This window comes from Oryzias melastigma, linkage group LG4 (assembly GCF_002922805.2).
Source record: "Oryzias melastigma strain HK-1 linkage group LG4, ASM292280v2, whole genome shotgun sequence".
In the NCBI taxonomy this organism is placed as follows: domain Eukaryota; kingdom Metazoa; phylum Chordata; class Actinopteri; order Beloniformes; family Adrianichthyidae; genus Oryzias; species Oryzias melastigma.
Genome location: NC_050515.1, coordinates 13990796 through 14013546, shown reverse-complemented (window position 1 = coordinate 14013546; position 22751 = coordinate 13990796). Strand labels below are relative to the sequence as shown.

The 22751-nt window shown below is 40.1% G+C and overlaps 1 protein-coding gene across 1 annotated transcript; it reads right to left on the bottom strand.

Moving 5' to 3' along the window:
• Positions 1-7970: 7970 nt before the first annotated feature.
• On the bottom strand, positions 7971-17811 carry lg4h1orf53 (linkage group 4 C1orf53 homolog). The gene is made up of 3 exons (XM_024279529.2): positions 17190-17811; positions 13830-13931; positions 7971-9833 (listed from the first exon to the last, which is right to left on the bottom strand). Exons 1-3 carry the CDS (start codon positions 17424-17426, stop codon positions 9762-9764), a joined length of 411 nt encoding a protein of 136 aa, XP_024135297.1. The 5' UTR covers positions 17427-17811; the 3' UTR covers positions 7971-9761.
• Between the last annotated feature and the right edge of the window lie 4940 nt (positions 17812-22751).

The following is a 22751-nucleotide window of genomic DNA, read 5'->3' as shown; positions in this document are numbered from 1 at the left end:
TCGAGAGCAGCTCCTCCGGCAGAACTATAGGAGACGAGGGGGTAGAGGAGGACTACAGCATGGGTGGGACAAGGAGTGATGGGGTTACATCAGTCCCTTTCCTGCTCCTCTCGTGAATGTCCAGCAGAATAAAAGAGTGGAAAAAAAGTATATAGTCCAGATGATGCGACAAAACCAATGTGGAAGTGATGGTGCTGGGGAGGGAGGGAGAAGGGGAGGGGGGCGGCGGCTACCGCCTGAGAACTCGCATTAAAAAAAATGGTGACAAAGTTTTTGCACCCCCCTCTTTTTTTTCTTTCTTTCTTTTTGGGGGGGTGATTTCTCCTTCCCGAGTTCCCAGTCAGGAGGTTCCTCTGCGCGCGGAGGTCAGGTTGGGACTGCCTGCATTTGAGCGCCGTGTCCTATTTGAGAAGAGAGCAGAGCCGGCCCAGTCTGAATAATTTGGTAGGAGGAGTTCCTTCTCCATCTCCTCTCCTCCTTTTCTCTCCCTCTCGCTCCGCGCCTGTCTCTCTCTACCTCTCTCCCACCGATTTTCAACAAAGAGCTGTCACTCTCCCCTAAAAAAAAAAAAATCTCCAGATTCTGGACAACTGCTGTATGGAATTTACATTTTCACTGCTGCCATTCTTTCACAAAAAACACAGCAAAAATAATCAGATTTGTATTTATTCGATTGTCCAAATACGTTTAATACATGTTGTAAACAGTTATTTAAAAATAGCAAACGAAAATTCTTATTTATTTATTTATTTATTTTGTTGTTGTTTTTTAAGTGACTTCCTAATTGGTTTTGTTTGGGTTTTCCTGAACCAGGATTGACCTGAATCAGGTGTTTGGATGTCCCTAATTAGTGTAATGATGGGGTGAGTGTGAGGAGGAGGAGGAGGGGGGGTCATAAATTCACTGTCTGGGGCGGGACAGTGATCAGTGACAAGCAGGGGCGGGGACTAGTTGGATGAAACATAATAAAAGAAAGAAAAACAATTAAAATAAATAAATAAAAACAGCTTTTATTTTGAGATACTATTATTATTGTTTTTCTTTTATTCCCTAATTTTTACACCTCATCATTAAATAAATAAATAAATAAATAAATAAAATAAATCCCGTCTTCTCTGTGTCTCCTAAATGAGGCCAAACCCCTGTTTACCTGGAGGAGAGTTGAACTGACAACCCAAACTGGATTTAATTTGTCTTGCAGTCTTTGCTACAAACTGGGATTTGGAGGGAGATGTGAGATAAAAGTAGACCTCCAGTTGGTGGTCGCCACAGGGGAACTATAAGCAGTTTTTTGTGCATATTTTAAGAAACTGAAGCCTAAAAAAACATGAAAAATCCTCTATCTATGTGAGACATGGAGGGGTAAAGCTACAGTAAAGATCAGTGCTGCGTTTAAAGGGTGTGAACACTCTGTTACGCAAATAAAAAAGGGATATTTTTTTTAGCATCCAGTAAAGGCCAAACATGGTGACAACTAACCATAATAACTAACCATATCTAAGAGAGATTGTGACAATCACACAGCAGGCCTTTAGCTGATGAACTCACATCCGTTTGCTGGATTTTGCCGTGACTTTCTGCCCAATAATAGATATCCAGAGGCTCAGGGGGGGTTGCAGGTGTGGATGCTTCATCTTAAGACGTGTAACATTATCATGTGAACCCCCTCCTCCTCATCCTCCTCCTGCATCCTCCACCTACCGCGCGCACACACACAAACACACATCATGGAGGTGTGCTGGCTCTAATTGGAAGCCCCTTGATAACAGCAGCAAAAGTCGAGGCTCCGGCCCTCCCGGACGGACTGGACCCGCAGCTGTTCTTTGGAGGGGCCGCATAAAAAATAACAAGGGGGGGTAGTAGGTCACCTGGACAAAGACGCCCCAAGAGAAAACCGGCTCCTTTATAATTATTCCAAAACCGGATTGTTTGGCGCATTCTCGTCTATATATTTAAACGTGACTCTGTGCGTAAAAACGCACGAAAATGGTTACAAAAGTGCTGTGTGGACCCGTCGCCTCCAGCAGTGACATTTCCTTTTGACTGAAGAGCTTTAACATTGTCTCAGTGAACACCAAAGGGACGTGCTGTCGTTTTGTTTGGGTTCTTCCGGTCTCCTTTCTCTGTCTAATTGAGATATGAACTCTGCCACACATTACAGGATAGATTTACGCGTTTCATCTTTTTTTATAATCTATTACTATACCGTCATAAAGCTGAGGCAAAACGCAAACTCTGCTTTAAAAATTAATAATAATAAAATAAAAACGTATATATGTAAATACATGAATAAACAAAAATAAATTACTTTCAATTGTATTTTTTTCCAGCTAAAACTCATTTTTCACCAAGGCAGCATCATAAAAGAATATTTATCGTTAGTTTTGAATCATTGCGTGTCCTTTTGGCTTTATTTAGTGTTACTGATTTGACCTAATTTAAGATGTGGGCTGTGACCTTGTTTGGAAAAAATAAAAACAGTGAAAAAGAACAAACAACGAGAATGGGCGCAAATAAACGACTTAAAAAACATAGAAAAGAAAGAATAAACAGAGAATACGAGAACCAATAAAAAACGTTATTTTCAAATAAATTATTATGAAATAATGTGTAAAATGACTTGGTGTTTTGCTATTTCTAAAGCTTCACTTTTTAGCTGCTAAATGTAAAAGAAAAAATCTGTTTATTTACAATAGAAAAAATAGTTTAAAAAAAGACCTAAACTGATTTAGTATTTATATTTTTAAAAGAAAAAATATGCAGATCGCGCGACTTTCCATGGCCTCACCTTCCAGCACATCCTCCCTCAGAATCCTGTCGCTCTTTTTGTCACCAGATGTGTCGCGCGCAGCTTGACGCGCTCCCGTTGCTCGATTTCAGACGGATTTCCGCTCAAAAACAACCCTAATTGGCATTCTTTAAATTGTCCCCAAGACCAAAAAAAAAAGGAAGCCGAAGAGAGGGTCTTACCTGAGGCTGCTCAGTGTGTGAGAGACCTCTGTGCTGCGTGCGTGCAGGCAGGCAGGCGGGCGGGCTGCGGACTGCGCGCACACAGCAGAGGAGGCAGAGGAGACGCTGCCGGTGTGGGGGGCTGTTCCTCGTTACCGCACCTCTACTTCGAGCGTCAATTAAAACACAAGATATTTAAATATTCCTTTTTCCAATGCAGCCTTAAACGCAACACACTGACTAACAGGGAAGGCTTTGGCCCACTTAGTTTGTAATAGTGCTGCAAAATAAAGGGAAAACCATTAAGTTTTTAAGGCATAAAATTCATTTATACAAACATTAATGCAATTAGTGGAAAAACTGGTGTATTTTATTTATTTTGGAACGACTTCTACCTGTTTCTTTCTGCATAAAGCACACCTTTTTACATTAAAAACTAAAGCGCACAGCTTAAAGTCACCAAAATGTAACGTGATAGGCGCGTTTACTGTATGTAAGTGAAAGCAGCTCCAGTTTCACTGTCTGCACGTTTGTGTGAATAAGCAGCCTAATTATATGGGTGTACAGTCAAACTGGATCAATCAGTCTGACAAAGATGTGGGGGCGCGGACGCGCACGCCAGCACACCAACGCGTAAAAATGACCAAATGCCAAATTTGAAGCCCTTTCGAAATAAAAGTGCTCATTAATTTTGGGGGGTTTTAAGCGTAGTAATGAAACAGTAAATAATTATTTTAAATATTTATTATATACATTAAAATGTGGAGGGGAAAGTAGGCAAAAATACACAATTTCTTAAAAAATGTTGGAAAACATAAACAAAAATTTATTTTAAGAAAATGGCCACAAATTTGTGGAATAATCATGGAGCTGCTGAACCTCTGAAGTCCAGCCATTTTTCCTGCAGAACCAAACTGACATTTTTCATATGAGTTCAAAGTAATAATGGGGGGAACCATCTTGGCTTCCAAGCATTCAAAGTTAATACAACAAATCACAAAAATTAACACTTTCAAAGATGAATTTTGAGGTAAAGCTTTTATTCTGTGTGCTTCTCAGACAATTGACAATTTTTACATTTTTTCTGGTCAGACCATCATTCAAGCTGAATAGAAAAACTGTGGCTGTTGTCTCCACCTGCTGTATTTAGTGTTAACACAGGAAAAGACAGGGTCGCCATGAAAAGTGGGTGTCCCAAACCAACCATCCACCTCCAGGAGAACAACCCTCTCACGCACAGATGGACAAATTTCAATTGACAACAAGTTAAGGGAATACAGTGTTAGTGAACGCTGGTGCTGGGAGCAAAGGGTGACAATTAATTACTCCGTTGCACTGCCTGCATAAATGATCATGTGCCACACTGCTAACAGTCATTTTGCTTTGCTCCTTCAGCCTGGGTTGACATCACAGTGTGTCTCATCAATAATGCAGCAATGCAGGGATCCATTTCAGAGTGTACCACAACACGTAATGCTCATGTAGCGTTCTCCGGCTGTGACACCCGGGCAGGCGCTGCAAGGTGCTTGGTTCCTCTGTGAAACCACGGCTACACTGTTCCTCTCTGCTGTAGGGCATGGTGGCTGGATTGCCACACATCCAGGGTTCATCTGGAGCTATCGTTTCTGGGTCACCTCAAGTGATACCCAAACTCGCCGTGGGAGCTCTCCTGCAAAAAAAAAAAAAAAAAAAAAAAAAAAAAATGAAGAGGAGGAGGAGGAAGAGGAGGCTTTTTCCGAGATCCACTGTGGAGCGGGGAACCACGGGCTAAACACTGACAGAATGAAGGAAAGGGGTGGGAGGGTAAAGGAGAGGAGGAGAAACAGAGGGAGGAGTGAAGTCACATGTATCCCAGTCACATGAGCCGGGATGGATGACTGGGTGGGTGAGACCTCCTGGAACATCTACAAACCGCAGACACGGCCCCGTAAGCATTAAAGGAAAAATCAAAATGTGCGAGAAAAGATGAAGAGATGATCAGTAATTTATGACAGAATATGCTCATGTATTTTTCAGACATATTATTCCAAATCCTAATGTATCCCGATTGTCATTTTCCTTTCCCCCCTTAAAACTCCCTGTTTCCTCTACTTTTTCCCTCTCTGTCTCTCCTGTTCTTCCCCCTCCCTCCACCTCCATCCATCCAACCCACCACCACCACCACCTCCTCCCTCCACCCCTCCTTTCCTTCCATCTCCTCCCTGCTCTGCTCTGCTGGAGCTCAAATCACAACCGCGGTCCCTGGCAGATGGAGGATAGGAGAGAGAAGCTCTTAACTAGCCAGCCTGAGCCTCTGCTCTCTGCACACCAACTGCTGCCTGCCTCCCCTCCCTGCCTCCAGAGCAGCTCCAGCAACACGCTGCCACCGTCTCACACACCCGCCCTCATCCCCCTCCTCTGGGGAGGCGGTATCCTCCTGGGGAATGGTGCGTGTATTAGTCCATATCTGGCCACACTAAAAAGGACATAATAGATGGATGTTCTCTATCATAATGCGATCTTTCAGGAGCTTCTGCTAAAACTGTTTTCTTCCTCTGACTTCAGCCAATCACTGAAGGCAGAACAGTCAGCAGTAAAATGTGAGTTTAGTTGTAGGTTAGAAAAGCTATAGAGAGCAGTGACATTGTCTGGCAGGAAGGAAGAAAAAAAAAAACAGGCCAAAGGACTCCTCTGGCGCTTAGGTGCCTTTGACTGACTTTTATCTGGGCTCATCTGGCAACCACGACTTATCCTGGCATGAGTCTGACCACCAGTTGCGGTCAGAGAGAGAAACTGTCCCTCTGTGCTATTTGCAGCCATGTCTGTCCAAAGGAATCTAGTGCGCTGACTGTCACTCAATGGCCATGCATGTTTTTTATCACTAATTCTACCACAGGGATGTGGTTGTCCATATGACCACTGTGGAGGCTGTTGCCCTCAGGCGAGCTGACGTTGTCTGTGTAGAAGGACCAGACGTTGATGTAGGGGCTGCTCAAATGCTGCTTGAATTTCAAGACACCCGTGCATGTAGCCAGACGCGCACGCTCACACAAACACACAAGGCGGCGGCGCCTGGCCAATTGCTGAGACTGATGTTCCTTTCAGCAATCATATAACTGACACTCAAGTTTTTTTCCCCGCCAACCCCATGTCAGTTCCTGGCTGGTCTGGCCAACAGTGATGGAGATACTGTAACTGACTGCAGTTGGGGCCTTTGGCCGCGGGGCTGTGTGAGATAGTGGGGGCTGCCTGGCCTGTCAGCTGGTTGTGACTAGAGCCCGTCTGGTCACAGATCCAAACTGGACAGCTCCCTCTTTCTCTGCGGCTACAGAGCCATCGTCCTGCAGAAAGGCACGCGCTGCATTTCTGCCACTCTGCTCCGGCGCAGCATATGCTGCAGCCGAGGGTCAGAGATGTTCAGTCCAAAACGCCTGAAATAAACACCTCGCATGTCAAGCTGATCGTTTAAACTTGAGCACTGAAAGGAAACTATAGCCTGAACATGCAAGTGTGCAGTCAGAGGCTGCTATAAGATGAAAACCTGCATCAAATACATGAAATCCATAACTTTATTAACTTAATCAACTATTAATATCACACTGGGTGGATAAATTATATTGAAAAATGTTAATTGAGATAAAAAAAGATGATCAAACTGAACTATAAAACAATATGTTGCACTTTAGCATGCTACTTTTCAGCTAGTACCAAGGTAGAAATGGACGAGGTAGAATGATCAACTTTATGGAGTACAAACAGAAAAAATACAGATTTGAACTCTATAAAAAAAAAAGAATTAGAATGGGCAAAAAGGTAGAAAACTGAACATTTTATAGTAAAGTGGTATAGAATACAGCATTAAATACCAGCTACAATCATTTAAACAACACAAAGTTAAATGTCTTTTAAAGTTCCAATCTGATCATCTATTGATCTACTGTACAAGCATTCCAAGTGGTTTTTAATTATGATTATGCCGTTCTTTCCCAAAATAAAATAAAAAATAATAAAATGGTGTTGTTTTCTAGGACATAATTTCTGCAGAGCGGCAGGAGTTCATTGAAAATTCACCTCTGAGTTGTGGACGGGACTGTTGGAGCGGAGTAATCCCGCCCCCATTTCCTATCATTCATCTGTTTACATGCTCTCCCTCTAACTCAGGGGTCTCTAAACTTATTCTTGTGAGGGCCACAAAACTGTTTTATTTCCTGATGGGGGAGCCGGAGTCTGTTCATAGGCTAACAGATAAAGTGCAGCAATCACAGCCTAAACTTAAATATTTATAGTTTTACAGAAAGCCACACATAGCCAAATTTTAAATAATACATTTCTGTAATCTTCACAGAAAAAATATTACAAAAACATTAAAATAATTAAACCAATACATAGACTATCCTCTTCAGTCATAGTTCAGACTGCAGAAGGGTGGAATAAAAGTCACGTTCTGTGTGGGTCATGATCGGTCAGATTGACAAAAAAATAAAAAAATAGTCGTCTCTGATAGTGTTTGTGTGGCCAGGCCAAATGTGGAGGAGGGCTGGAATTCTCCTGTACGCTCTAGTTTACAGCCCCTTATAAGACCAACTTAACATTACTGGTGCAACAAAAATGGCGAGCAATGTTGGAGCTATCCAACTGTCCACTGTTGAGCTAAATGCCAGAAAAGGCGAGAACAATAGCTGTACATGGATGACTCGGATTGAAGCGGAGCAGGGAGCTTGTTGCTTGCAGTAGTAGGTTCTGCATCACAGATACAAATATTTTCAAACTGCATTTTTTTTTTCAGATTTACAATTTAAATAAAAAAAATAAATGCTCGAAATTGCAGTTTCAAGCATAATTTTCTTTATATATGTCCTTTATCATAAGAAAAATGCCACATAAACATGTAAAAAACACAAAAAGTACACCTTTTATAAGAGTGGGTCTTTATTGCTGTAAATACAATTGATTTTCACAATAAAAGCTGAAAGCAAAACCAACATTTTAAATAAAAACAAAAAATAAATCAAACATATTAATCAAAAATGCATAAAGGAAAAAATACAAATGGAAAATGTATACATTTGATTACTTTATTTTTGTCAAAAGAAAATGTCAAGTTTTTGCAAAAATATTTAAAAAAATTAGGAAAATATGTTGTATTTTAACATCATTCTGTAAAAAGGGGATTTCCTCGTGTTTGTGTCTTGGGTTGGTTGTGGGGGGGAGGGGGATTCAGAGAGTGCCATCAGTAGATGTGGAAGACATGAAAGTTGGCCTATTTCATGGTCAGGCTGCGGGACCGCCGAAGCCCTGAATGGCAATGCATCTACTTTAATGTGACAGACAAGTCCCTAGGCAAAAGCCGCCGAGCCGCTACAAGCAAGCGGGCCCAGGTACTTGATGAGAGTGACACCTTCCCTGTCCCGATGCAGAAATGTTGCTGCCGCACGCTCCGCTGCCTTGGTTTAGAACAACACCAAATAAATGCACCTCTCATCCCGCCTGACGAAGCATCCCCAGAACCTGTCCTCCTCAGCACTGTGGGGATCATGAATCTCCTTGTAGCCGCTCGCAGGGCTTTGCTCCGATCACTCAGCGCTTGCCTTTGGGACCCACCTGCCGAGGAAAAAGTGCGGCCGCGCCGGTAGGCGGCTGCGACAGGATTCGGCGGCAGACACTTCCTCTCACTGAGACGCTGTTTGCCCAATCAGGCGGAGACAGGCGAGTGTGTGTGGCAGCTTCAGAGAGAGAGCCTAAAGGCATCTCGCTTCCATCCCACACGCACTCACAAATCAAGCAGCACATCGTTCCCCGACGCCTCTCGCACACACAGGTAGAGCTGCAGCCTGTGAGTGCTTGACCTTACCTAGAACTGTTACTGTGGGCTACAAAGAGTGATGTTAAGCGCAACCTTTCTTCTATATTGGCCTATTAGGAGCCACAAGGCGCTGAGATGGAGTAAGGCCGCTTATGCATGTGTGCGCCTAACCACGCTGGTGAACATGAGCTGATGTATTGCAGTCCTGGGAGAAGAAGGCCCAGAAGTTCATTAGGCTGCAGCTCAGGAGAGCAGCCACAGGGAGCTCCGCTGTAGCCAAGTGTTGCCAGGAGGCTGAGCTGCAAGTCCGGTGGGGACGGCTGCTGTTGATGTCCATGGCATGTTTGCTAACAGCCTGATTCGATCAAGTGGTGTAAAAGCAGTGCAGCCAAGTGCGAGGGCTGACCCTTGGCCCCGGCCTATTTTTAACAACACAGCGTATCAGACAAAGGTAGACAGTTTACTCCAGCACTTGTGGAGTGCAAATGCTGCTAATATTCATGCAGTTGTACATTTGGGAGAAAAAAAAAGACAAGACACGCAAAAGCAAGAGAGCAGAAGACTCTATCTGACTATCTGCAGTTGCTTTCGCTTATATGCCCTTTATCTTGAGGGCGAAGATCTGAAATGCACTCTCAATTTTCATCTCCATACTCCCACAACCCTTGTAAATGCATCTGAGGAGCTGAATACTGCGAAATATTAAATACTCTTGAAGAGACATGAAAAATAAAGCTGCAGGCATTCCATTGGACATTCGAGAAAAATACGTGTAAATATAAGAAAATGAAAATGTGATAAAAGACTGCTGAACATGAGGGCGTAGTGAACAAATTCCTCTTCCTGATTCTGTGTTTCCTGACAATGAAAACCATCCTAAAAAGCTGTGATTCATACGGAAAGTATTGCACGGGAACTTTCCACATTTCATCACTTGTTACAAGGCTAAAAAATGAATCTAGTCCAAATCAGTAAGACGAGCCAAGTGTGTCGTGCCTCATAACAAGTGCTGTACCTTTGTCTGTTGGGCCTAAATATAGTAGAGAGAATTGAACCGCTTCTTCATTGCAGGGTCCTTCACGTTGACTTGGCCATATGGACACTGGAGGGAAAAAGAAAAAAAAGTTCAAACAAATAATGCTCAGTTGCTCCACGTGGAGCTGCTCTTAATTCCTACAGAGAAAGAAACATGAATGTGTTTAAAAAGACAGCAGGCAGGAGGAAGAGGAGCCAAATCCAGCCTCAACCCCACAGAGCACTGAGGACAGAACAGCAGAGAATGGGATGGGACGAGACAAGGCTGAGCATAAGACACGGCTGTGAGGGAGGGGTTGGAGTGAGACGTTACGGGATGGGAATGAAGAAGCCAGATCCTGACTCAACTGGGACATGGCAAAGCAGAAGGGAAGAGAGCAGGGGGCCTTTTCCCAAAGTGTCTCAGGGATATCTTTGAGGTAAATCAACTCTAAAATCCGGTTTTGGTTTTCTTTAGGGACACCTGTGGCACATGTAGAGAGGTCACCCTCTAATTGGCAGGTCACAGATTATTTAGTTAGTGGGGCTGTCACGATTAGCCAACAAGTCATGACTATGTTGACTGTTAAAATAGTCGACGACTAATTTAAATACCATGTCTGCTATTGTCTTCAACATACATGCGCAGTAGTTCTAGACACAGGAAGTTATAGGAAGACTCGGGTACCATGACAACACACCAATGAGCTTGAAAGTGGGAAACATGAAAAAATTAATAAATAAAAGATGAAAGTGTCCAATGCAATATCTGCAAGGCAGAACTTGTGTTCTATAGCAGCACCTGAAGAGGAAGCATCAACTAGGAAAGCTAAGCTAAACGTTGGTTATAAAGTTGTTTTAACGAGCCAGCATTCATCTGACCACATTGCAATGAGTTGCTGTGTCTCATTGTTGCTCCGCTTTAGTGTTTACATCCCATAATGCCTGGCTACAGTGGCCGTTTGGTCCAGTTGTTTCAGTCCGAGCTCAGAGCCTATTCAGACTGAAGAAACTCAGAGCGAAAAGGAGCTCAGTCCAATTGGAAACGAACCGAGACCACCTTGAAAGATGGGTCCAAGAGCGGTTCCTGGTACCGGACCAGGGTGTGCTTGGGTGCATTCAAACTGAAAATTCGATCTAGATTCTCAGGGAAAACAAAATCTTGTTCACTTTAAGCCAACCAAATGTGTCCAATCTGAATACACCCTTAATCTATCAAACCAGAACAACCATAGTGATGACTGTAACAGCTGAAGCTGAGCAACAGAAAAAAAACCCCAACATGTTTTACTACTCTACATTTCATGCAGGATTTTTGTATATAATCAATAAAATTGCCTAAAAATTCATTTAGTTAAGATTTTACATGACTGTAGTTCCTAAAGCATGGTGCACTGTCACATTACTATGTGGACATTGAGCAATTTTCTTTCACTTGAACTGATTTACTGATTATAACCTTTTAAAATATTTTTGTTGTTTCAATTTGATACATTTTGCATATAAACTTGGTAAAAAGTTAGAGAATGACAGCTCTTTAATATTCAAAATGTTCAAACAAATAAATAATATGTTTTATCTACATAAAAGACTGCCATATGTTTGGATTGTTGGTTTTCTGCCATTTGCTTTGCTTCTTCACCTTAACTGTGGTGGGGCAGGCTAAGATCCATGACTAATGTGTCTATTTTGGACATTTCACCGACAAATTCTAAAAAGCTGTAGTTAGATGATAGAACTCTTTTGTTCTAAGCTTGTCAGTTGAGTCTTTGTACACTGCATTTTTAGTTTTAACTGTTATTTTGTTGCACACATAGCTAGCAATAACTCCGCTGCCTCCACATTAATTAATTGTGGCTCTGATCACCAAAGAAAAAAAAACATTGTTAGAGAAAGCGTCTGGCTTGTCTGTTTTTATCTTGATTTTACTATTTTAAAAATGAGCTTTTTCTTATGGGAACCTTTCAAATCTTGTCTTCCATGGATGTCCAGGTCATTTTTTGGGAATAAACTCACTGGGACTGGACCAAAAGTGCGGTCTGTGTTGCTCCTCTGACAGATTTGCTTTGCAGCCGGTGGGCATGGTCTGTTTCACTTGAACTGAGAGCTGCTTTGACCACATGTTGAAGGTTCAGAGAAAAAGATTCGAAATGCTCCAGGCCTTTTACCCTCTTAGCTGATGAAATAACCACAGAGAAATAACCTCCATGTTACCATGAAAGAGCTTCAGATTTGGACAGCTTTTTGGATATTTTCAGATGCAGCCAGAACAGAAAAATGGGACAGAGTTGAGCTGTTTTAGCTGATGGTCAATTTTAATCCAAATTTCAGCTTCCTTGGATAAAAATGGAGATGATTGTTTTCTTTTGAATAATTAAAAATGTTTTTTTGGAAAATCAAATTTCATTTACAGATTAAATGTGTTTCAGAAACAACCAGCTAAAGAAACAAAGACTTCAAAGTTTTCTGGCGTCAGGTGGTCCACCTCAATCCACATGTTTGTATTATTTATGAGGATTGGTGCCTTTTTAAGTGTAGTTTTTTTCATCCTTTTGAGTGATATATCATTACGTTTAAGTTATGTTTTCTTTTCAAAATTTGTGTTCAGTCGTCAGATATTCTTGGCTCTTTTTGCCTCTGTTACGCTACAGTCCAGTTAATTCATGGCGAGCATTTCCAGTAAGTTAAGCCTTGCTTCCACCTGTGCATGCATGGTGTAGATGGCACAATCTTGTTTTGTTTTGTCCTTGCTGTTCCTGTCCGCTCACCTGTCCTTCGTGCTGGAAGAGTTCACAGCTGCACCCAGTTAGTTGATTAAGTTGTCTGCCTATTAAGTCACTCTCAGTGTTGGAGCGTTTAGTCTTGGTTGTTATTTCATGTTTAACTTGCTGCCCTTTAGTTTAGTTTTTGAACTGTCCTTTTTTCCCTCTTGTGAGGTGATTTTTTTTTTTTTTGAATCAATAAACAAGTTTACATGTCAAATTTTTCTTCAAAGCCCATTTCTGTATCTGGTTCTTGAACTGACAACAGATCGCTAGCGTGTTATTGTGTCATTGTAGTGCGACGACTAGAAAAGCAACAACGATGGAGGTCATCTAGTGATTCGGCTTTTCATTGCTTTACTTCTAGTACATCGCATATGACAGGAATTTGATGTTTGAAAGAGGGTTGAAGATTAAAAGAAGACTTAGGTGCCTAAGAAGAATACCTGTTAACTGTTTAGTGGTTCGTTTTGTATGCTCTTCCTATGGTTTTCCCCAGCTCTGATTGTTACCTAGTTTTTGCACTTTTTCCTCTGGTGAGGAATATTTGAAATTGCTTCTTATGAAAGTTTTTTAGTTCCATCAGACTCTGATTTTTTTTTTTACCTCTGCATCTTTATTCTGAATTTTTTTAACCTCTGAATTTTTTTCCTGATTTTTTTTTTTTAACCTCTGAATTTTTATTCAGATTTTTTTTTAACCTTTGCTTTTTAAACAGCAAAATTTTATCCTCCCAAAAATTCAGAGGTAAAAAAAATCAGGATAAAAATTCAGGGGGTAAAAAAAAAAATTCAGAGTCTGATGGAACTAAAAAACTTCCATAGTTTCTGAGCCTCCTTCCCTGCATCTTGGTCCTCGCCGACCAGCACGTGATGATACCGCCATAAAATGCACACAAACGTTAGCTTAATGAAAGCTGTAGTGGTGGTTTCTAATCACTTTCTGCCAATCGATGGGTGGCTACAGCAGCTTATAGATGAGTAGATCTATGTACGTCTTCTTCATCCAGCTTAAAACTGTACAGCTGGATAGCTCCGATAATGATCTCTATTTTTATTGCACTTGTGATGTTAGATTGGAGGCGTGAAGGGCTGTAAGCTAGTGGGAGAGCGTGCCAATAGTCTCAACCACAACTTAACTGCCGCTATCCAAAAACTATGTCCTGAAAACTACAGTTTTTTTTAGTTTTTTTTTTTTTAGCTTAAAACAACTTCATCTTAATTTAAAAAAAAACTACTGTGAATGCTTTTACAATAGATCAAAAGATAATTGGCGTGGGCCTTTAAAGCTTAACATCAGTCGGTTATAAAGGACACACTCACATGTCGGCACGCACTTCCACAGCACTTTCCTCTCTGAAGGTGGGCATACTCTGTGAAGACCTTAAACCCACTGGAAGGGTCCAGATACATCTGCTGCTTTCTCTGAGCACAACAAAGATATCATTATTTCATTAGTATTGCACACAAACACACATGCTGCTGTGACCCCAATATCCATAACCATACAATTCATTACACAGAGTCAGTCTACGTAAGTTTCCTTTAAATATTGATATTAAACATGAACATAAACACAGACAGATTGCTTTGGGTCAGGATAAAGGGGGACTGGATGACCTCTGTGTATAAAAACAGATGTAAGCCACTCCATTTCTCATGATGTTGCTAATTAATTTGCTCTGCGCCTTCATTTGCAATCTAGTAAAGGAGAATTTGTAATAGTTAATCAGCCAGCAGTCCTGCATTAACCTAAAAAAACCCCACATAGTTTTAAACACCTATTTTTTTGGATCAGTCATTCAGCTTGCATGGCCTCCGAGACACCTTCTGTGGGTGAAAAACACCGTAGGCCTATTCCATTCTTTAGTAAGTTAGAAAATGTCATCTCTCAGTCTGTTTCAAACTGAGAGCTTACTAGTTGGTGAGCTTTGACAGCTCACAAAGGGAAAAAGGCCCGAGGCCTTTTGGAGAGTTGGCCTGTCATTTCACATGGCACTGCAAGGCCACATAGTGAAGCTGGCATAGCAGGGCCCCTTCTGTATTGTGCTTTTCCCACCCAGGAACCACCGCTCTGCTCAGGTGGCGGCCAACTTGCCTCAACTTCATCCTCACTCAGAAGCACAATATTTACAGCAGAGAAGCCTGGAGGCACGAAGACGACACCTTTTCAGGGCTGCCATCAGCACAGAGCTCCCTGGCTCTGTTTGATGGAGGAGCAGGGAAGAGGTGGTGAATGTGATGGAGGTGGCAAAAGCAATTAGCATCACCTTCTGACATCAAGGGGGTTAAATTTGTCATTTTTAAATCCCTAATAGAACATTAATAGTTTGATGTAAAGATTTTTTTTTTTCATTTATTAAAAAGAGCGCTCTTCTAAACATATAAACAAATCAATTCCTCATTTTGCATCTAAATTAAGAAATCTAAAGTTTAATTTAAGATGCTTTTAAAAAATTGTCTGCAGCAGAAACCATAATAGCTAGAAGTCACTTTATGATCAAGTTGGATCTAGTTGTTTTTTTTAAATTTGAGCATATGTCTCTGGTTCAGAATAGTCACTTTACCATTGTTGTTGAGCTGCAGCTTCTCAAAGACAATTGCATTAACAAGCATCAAAATCCCACCCCAGTTAATGGGGTCATTCTACAAAACTGCTCAGCTGCCAAAGAGGTTAACCTGGGAAACATTATCCAAGCAGCATCTGAATCCTTATCATAGATCACTACAACAACTTTATGATGAGGTTCGTTCCAAATGCAGTCCCATTAGAGCGGCACCGTCCATCTACCCATGAATATTTAAATCAAAACAACTGAGTATTTGGATCAGTGTGTCCAAATCCAGGCCTTGAGAACTGGTGTCCTACATATTTTCAAACCAACCAGACACTGAAGCTCTTTATTGACTAAACACACCTGATCCAGGTAATCAACAACAGAAAAGACAGGTAAACAGATAAAACCAGCAGGAGGCCAGTCCTTGAGGCCTGGATTTGGACACCTCTGATATAGAGCTTCCCATCAGAACACTTGATTGTGTTGACTGTGACAACAATGTCAGTCCCGGGATGCTCCTAAACATAGAAACATTAATCACAGGAGTATCAGACTAGTTCCAGTTCTCCTTGAAAAGAAGCAAGACTTCATCCACTAAGTCTATGAAGACCAGTAGGATGCAGCTTCCATCAGAGTAACAAATTAATAGTTGGAAGGCTGGCTGACTTAGATAGAAAAGTCTTCCAGGGAAATTCAGTTTGGTAATATCTGTAGCCATTGCTGGTGCATGAATTTCCATGAACAGGAGGATCAGGTAATACCTGAGACGTTGGCTGGGCTTGCCTGAAAGGTTGAGAAGAAGGCACTGCCCACGATGCCAACATGAACAAGCTAACACCGGAGAAGGGAAGGAGTTTCAGCACAGGCAATTTAAGAACCCAAGAGTATCTCACAAGGTTAGGATCTGCAGGAAGTGGAAGGCCCAGGAGATGGTGTAATAAGCCAAACCACGGCTATATTGAAGGAGTTGATGGATTCTGTGGCTTTTTAAAGTTATGAAATGACGTTGTCGTGTACTTTCGCTGGCATCTACGGGCTAAGGTAGATGCTAAGGTGACGTCATCGAAGGGAAGGGTCTTCCAAATTTGAGGATACTATTTTTCGATATCACTCCACTTGGAGGGCAAATGTAGGGGTAGGGAGAAGCCGTAGGGGTAGGGGAAGAGCAGTGCGTGAACATAGGGGTGGGGTAAAGGTACTTTGCCCCAAAAGTCACTCTGTCATCAATATGGCATCAAAGGCTGCAGAGAAGGTCTCATGATGGCTGGGGATGAGGAGAAACATGCAACTCTGAACCCCCAGTCACCCCATGTACGGTTACTGATCATCTTTCTTGGAAAAATATGAGGAGGAAAAAATTATACACTAATCGTAGACTACACAACCAACAGTGCCCCAAAAGATCCATGCCTAATACTGATATACAGGTGAGCCTTGCTGGTTCTGACACCGTGGGAACCAGGAGTAAATTAGACTCAATCTGATGAAAATCATGTTTCAGGTGTTTTTCACATCTTCTTGTAAGATGTTCTGGTGATGAAGGATATGTAAAAGTAAAAAAATATAAAAATAAAATAAAAAAACGTTTACGATAGATCAAAAGACGATCAGAGTGAGTCTTTAAGAGATTAATAACAGTCTTGTAAGCAAAAAGAAAGAAGGCATATATATATGTTTGGATTAGAACAATATAGACTAGACAAAAGTGTTTAAAAAAGAAGTTTTTCCAGGATCAAGATAAGAAAGAAAATACAGTTACTACCAAGTGACCCAAAGGAAGAAAAGCCACTTTTAACAAACTTTTACAGAGCATTTAATTAATTGAAATGCTAGAAAGATGTATGTTTCTTTAATTTTTCCAAGAGGGAATTTTGAAAGTTGCTTAAACATATTTTTTACATATTGTAGCTTTAGTGTCCTTTGCATTCACTTTAGTTGTAATAACTAAATAAATGTTAATACTTTTTTATTTCTTTGGGCAAAACATAATTGGTAGTTTATCATTTTTTATTATTGTTTTATCTAAATGTACAAAATGCAAGGGGAAAAAAACTGAAATCATTGTGCCACTTGGTGGAGGTCTTTGATACAAGAGGGCATGAATGGGAGTTTTAGGGGTTGTTACCTCACACGCCTCTCTGTGGAGCGCGTGGACGGCCCTCTCCTCCTCTGAAGGCTCGCGCGCTGCTGCGGCGGCGGCCCCGCCGTCATTGATCCGCGCCGTGCAGCTGCTTCTCTGTCGGCTCCGGTTTCCCTCTGAACTCTGCGGAATCGACATTTTAACAAGCCGTGGATCAGCAAGGACATGGAGAAAAATCCATCTGCTGGTAAATGCTGGAGCCGTGCAATATTTGTGAAACATTCTACTCCATTTGTAGTGTGGAAATATTGTCAATGCAGCAGTTTGACATTGCTGCCAAAGATTGTCTATCTAAAAGATGGACTGTTGGCTTCCTTTTCGGAGTTTCGCTTCCTCCTCTGCTCCTCGTCACATTTGTGACATGTGATCGTCTAGTAACTCTGAGCGGTCAGATTACACAGCGCCTCTGCTGTCTTTAAACTGCTACTGCAGGGCTGGCGACTTGAGATTAAGTCAGTTTAATCAGAAAAGAACCCCCCAAAACACAGAAAACTCACTGAGATTACACTAGAACAAAGAAAAAAAAAACGTTTAGCATTGTTTTATGATTAAAAAACGGACATTTTTATTTTTAATATAAAAGTAACAAATAATTTGCAGTCGAACAACCAAACTCATCCGTCTTTTTTTCTCTATAAATAACCAACATCTTCCCTGGACTTAGGACAATTCTTCAAAAAGCATCTGACACAAACACTGTTTAAAGACTCACTCCAATAAAAATTGTGTTTTTGCTGTTTTTAACATGTTCTTGTAGCATTTTTCTCATGATGGAGAACATTTATAAACTAATTCAAGATTTAAACTGCATTTCTGAGTATTTCTTTATTCAAATCGTGATTAATCAGGTGCAGGTGAAAAGGTTTGAAAAACTCAGGTTTGCGACGCAGCAACTGCCTTGGGTGGGCCAAAGTCTCCCTTCTCCACTCCAATTTGGATGCACCCATTTACAGAAAAATAGATCCATTAACGTCTTAATTTTCCTCATTTGAACTGCCATCTGACTCAAAAGTATATAACTGCATAGCTCAAAAAATGCTGGACATTTTTTCTGCCCTCCTAATGTTTGCTTGGGAGCTATAAACAGTCTCTCCAACAACTCAAAGAAAATATGTTTAAAAATAACAGTTTTTTTCAATTTGTCTAAAAAAAACTGCATAATCATAATTAAAAGACCTATTTTAATTATGAACTATTTTACAATAGAAAAAAAGTATAATTGGGGTGGGACTTTAAATCTTTGCACATTGACCACGTTTTCAGTGTTTTGCCAACACAAGAGCAGATTAACCGCCTTGACTCTTTTTCTCCAATAGAACATGTTTTCTTCTTGTCGTCATTTTGAACTGATAGAGACTTGGACTAGATAACGTAAGGTTGATGAGTGGACATCCGTGAGTTCTATTCAAGGTTATCCACTGCTGTAAGCCCCCGCCGATGATGCGTCTGCTCTTAAACTGCTGTTAATGAAATCTGACAAGTGTCTTTTGAATAACATTGCGAGGTCAACTCAGCTTCAGACAAATAACACATCCCCTGTACGAAAATAATTATCTATATATTCACATTGTTATTTGTACATGCATAAAAAGGAGTTCAATCTTCATATATGGAAAAGTATTTGAAAAAAAGAAGTGCAAACGGCAGGATATTCATCAAATACATATGTTGATGTTGTTCATGCATGGAGCATTCCTGTTCAACAAAATTAAATATTTTAATAAACTCCATAAGTTTTACCCTACTAACATTTTTACTGATTTACACTCATTACATAAATTATTCAAATAAAAAATCTTTTTGCAAAAACATTTGTATGTGTGCTTTTGTTGTTTATTTCTACAGGTCAGTTTAAGTTTAAGTCTGTGTGAATGTCAGAAGCAGAACACCAGTGTCTGATGCTGCTTTACCTTCAGAGAGTCTGAGGGAAGCGGGCTTTGCTCCTGAAAGACGCTCTGGGGAGAGATCGGGAGCTAATCAATGGTTTTACTGTGCAAAAGGGACAAATATTGCTTTAGAAAAAGGTTTTGGTCGAAGCTTAGTGGAATGGCTTAATAGAACTGTCTGTTGTTTAGCTACAATTAGAATGAAAACATCCATCCATGTTCTAGACCGGCTATATATTCCTTTTGAGGTCATGGTGTTGCTGGAGCCTGTCTCGAGCAACATGCACACTTTAAAGAAACCAATTTACCTAGGAAGCATATTTTTGGACTGTGGGTGGAAGCCAGAGTGCCTGGAGAAAATCCAGGCATGCACAGGGAGATCATGCAAACTCTTCCCACCTGGAGTTTGAACCAGCGCCCTCTCACTGTGGGGCGAGAGCACCAAATACCAGGCCACCATGCAGCCTAGAACAAAAACAGGAGCACATTTTTGTTTCATTCATGTAATTTTTAATTCAAGTTAAATTTCTGATGAAATAAAGAAATATTATGAAATATTTTTGAGCACTTGTTTCACTTCAGAAACACAAAATGTGTAAAACTGCGTTGGTTGTTTTGATAATCATTATCATTTGTGATATTAAAACACTTATTTTAATCAGTAGTTTTCAGATTTGACTTGTGACCTAAAGCTTTAGCCCACATCAAAACTAGAGACATGCTTGGACTTTCAAAAAGTGACTTGTGAACAACATAGTGTTCCCACCTAAGGAAGGTGTGAAGATTTCTTAAGAACCATAGTCATTATTCACAATGTGTTAGATTGTTCAATGACTCAGTTCAACTTAACCTCTTAAGACCTTAAGATATTTAAGCCGACCGTTTACTCACAGGGCTACAGTTAGGCAGAGTTAACCACTGTGGTAATAAAAACCAGAATACGTCCATGCATGTGGACGACAGGTCAGACTATTTTGTTTGGCATCTTTTCACATGAAATCAGCTGCTTGCTTTACTTTTATTTGTGAGTAACAAAAAGATCATTTGCAGAAATAAGTGCTTTATAAGAGTACTGTCCTTACGTGTACCATACAAGGACATAAAAATGAAGATTGCGGTTGAGTTTCAAACCTCTAAGCACCCTGTGTACATCATCTTTGTAAAGCAACCTTTGGCCTCCAAGAGCGTACAGCCCACGTTTAAACTCATTCGCAGAAAAAACAAGAAGTACGTCATCAATATTATAATTCTGAGTACGTTATGTTAAAGAAATATGAGAGCGAGGAGTGCCATAATAATGAATAGATGTGTATTCTTAATCAGAACATAGAGGATGGTGTTTCCTTTTTTGATAAGTGATGTATGTCTTGCACTTGTGGTGTTTGTGGTTAAGACCTGTTCTTTTAGTGTGACGTTTACTTTAAGGTCACTCTGCTGCTGACACTCTTGTGTTCAGTTTGTAAAAGGTCTGAATCTTCCCATCCACCCACCTACTCCCCTCTTTAGAAAAACCCAAACAGAGGAGAACAATGATCACAATCCGAAAGAGTTAATTGCCAATATGCACAATTTAACCCTAACCCTAACCCTAACCACATAACGAATTTTAATAGGAGTGCTCAGCCTAACTAATTAAATTAAGCGAAAATAAGAGAAAATTGTGGCCCTTACAGGTAGACAGAGGAGGTTCAAAGTGTTCTGATCAAGTATGTTTCCATCAGAAGTGGTTGGTAGTTAGAAACAGATGTTACATCTCTTTCAAACAATTGCTCATTTAAACAAACAACTTTAATGCATATCACCAACATTTATTATTTTGTAATCAATAACAATCAAAAGCTTGCAGGTACAAGATGAGTGAAAGTCCTATTTTGATCATCTTTTGATCTATTGTAAAAACATTCCCAGGAGTCTTTTAATTAGGATTATGCCCTATTAAGCCAACATTTAAAGAAACTTGAGTCATTTTTTAGGATATAGTTTCTGCAAAATGGGAGTAGTTCATTTAAAAGTTACCGTGCAGAACTGCTGGCGTGGTGTAATCCCACCCCCATTTCCCATCATTTTTCTGTTCACATCCTCTCCCTCACACCCCCAACCTTACATTGCAAGGGCAACAAAAATAACGAGCAGTAGTAAAGGCATCCATTCGTACAGTTATGAGCCATATGCTAGCTCAAACGAAAAAAATAGTTGTCTACAAGTGGATGCATCAGAATGGAGTAGAACAAGGAGCTTGTGGAGCCAATTGTAGCTTCTAAGTCACAACTACAAGTTTTTTCCAACTGTATTTTTTTTGCCTGCTTCCAATTCATAATAATAAAAAAATACTCAGAAAGGCAATTTTAAGCGTAATTGTCTTTAAATATGGCCTCCTTTTCAGAAATATGCCACAACAACATGTTAAAAACACCCAAAACACACTTTACATCGAAGTAGGTCTTTTACCTTAAAGGACAGTAGTGTCTAAACCAGGGGTGCCCAAATCCAGGCCTCGGGGGCCGGTGTCCAACATGTTTTCCAACCAACCTGTCACTGAAGCTTCTTATTGGCTAAACACACCTGATCCAGGTAATCAGCAGCAGATAAGGCAGGATTTCTGGAAAACCAGCAGCAGGCCGGCCCTCGAGGCCTGGACTTGGACACCCCTGGTCTAAACTTTCAGCAATTGTGCAAGACCTAACCTTCATAATGTAATGTACTGAAGCAGTAGTGCAACAAAACAAAAACGTTTTCATTTAAATGCAATACATTTAACACAGTAAGATTAAAAACCTATAGCAAAAAGTAGTACTCTTAGAGTTTAAGCCTGAGTATTATAAATATAGCAAGTATACTGAGCATGCCCTTACGAAACAATTATTTATTTAGAAGTATATTGAGCAACAAGGTAGAGACAATATATTCCATATATAGAAGTGCATACATTTATCAGTGTATTAAAATACTGAAATTATTCCCATTGTCTTATAAACTATTCAATACATCTTGATATGCTGAAATTTCCAAAAATATATTGACAATATTATGTACATAATGTCCTATAAAACAATTCATATATTGAAAAAGGCATTATATATATATATATATATATATATATATATATATCATCTACTATAATTTAACATAAAATAGCCAGACTTACATGAAATTGTGTACTGTATATAGCTGTGGTGCAAAGACATTTTTTTTTCTTTTTTTTTGATTATGTAAAGAATCAGCAAAAAAACAAAAAAAATATTTGAAAAAATGATACAGGCAATTATGAAATAAAGATTGTTTGCACACAATGGATTTAAAAAATATATGAAATAATAAAAATGAAGTTTGTCCATCCAAATGTTGCAATATATTTTAAGATAGATGAGTAAGTTGCTGAAATAAATTAAAATATATTTCTATAACAGTTTTTTCAGCATTTTAAGTTTATAATTTATAGATAGTAAACTTCATTTTTAGTACTACACTTAAAAAAAACTACTTTTGCTCAGGTACACAATTCAAATGTATTATTTTGATGCAGCAGGTGACTAAAATGTGCTTATGGGCGCTTTTTGAAAAACCAATGCTAAAAGCTAAGTATAAAAAAATCAAAATATGAACATAAGTGTCTTTAATTAAAGAGTTAATCCTCCCACTCAGCATCCATTCATCTGGGGGC

What these genes read in the sequence shown, in the direction of transcription:
- lg4h1orf53 (XM_024279529.2), bottom strand. Translation starts at nt 17,426, where the DNA reads ATGTTTCACAAATATTGCACGGCTCCAGCATTTACCAGCAGATGGATT. An exon ending in TCCACAGAGAGGCGTGTGAG is followed by an intron (nt 13,932 to 17,189) that starts GTAACAACCCCT and finishes TGTTGTGCTCAG; the next exon opens with AGAAAGCAGCAGATGTATCT. An exon ending in GTGGAAGTGCGTGCCGACAT is followed by an intron (nt 9,834 to 13,829) that starts GTGAGTGTGTCC and finishes TTTTCCCTCCAG; the next exon opens with TGTCCATATGGCCAAGTCAA.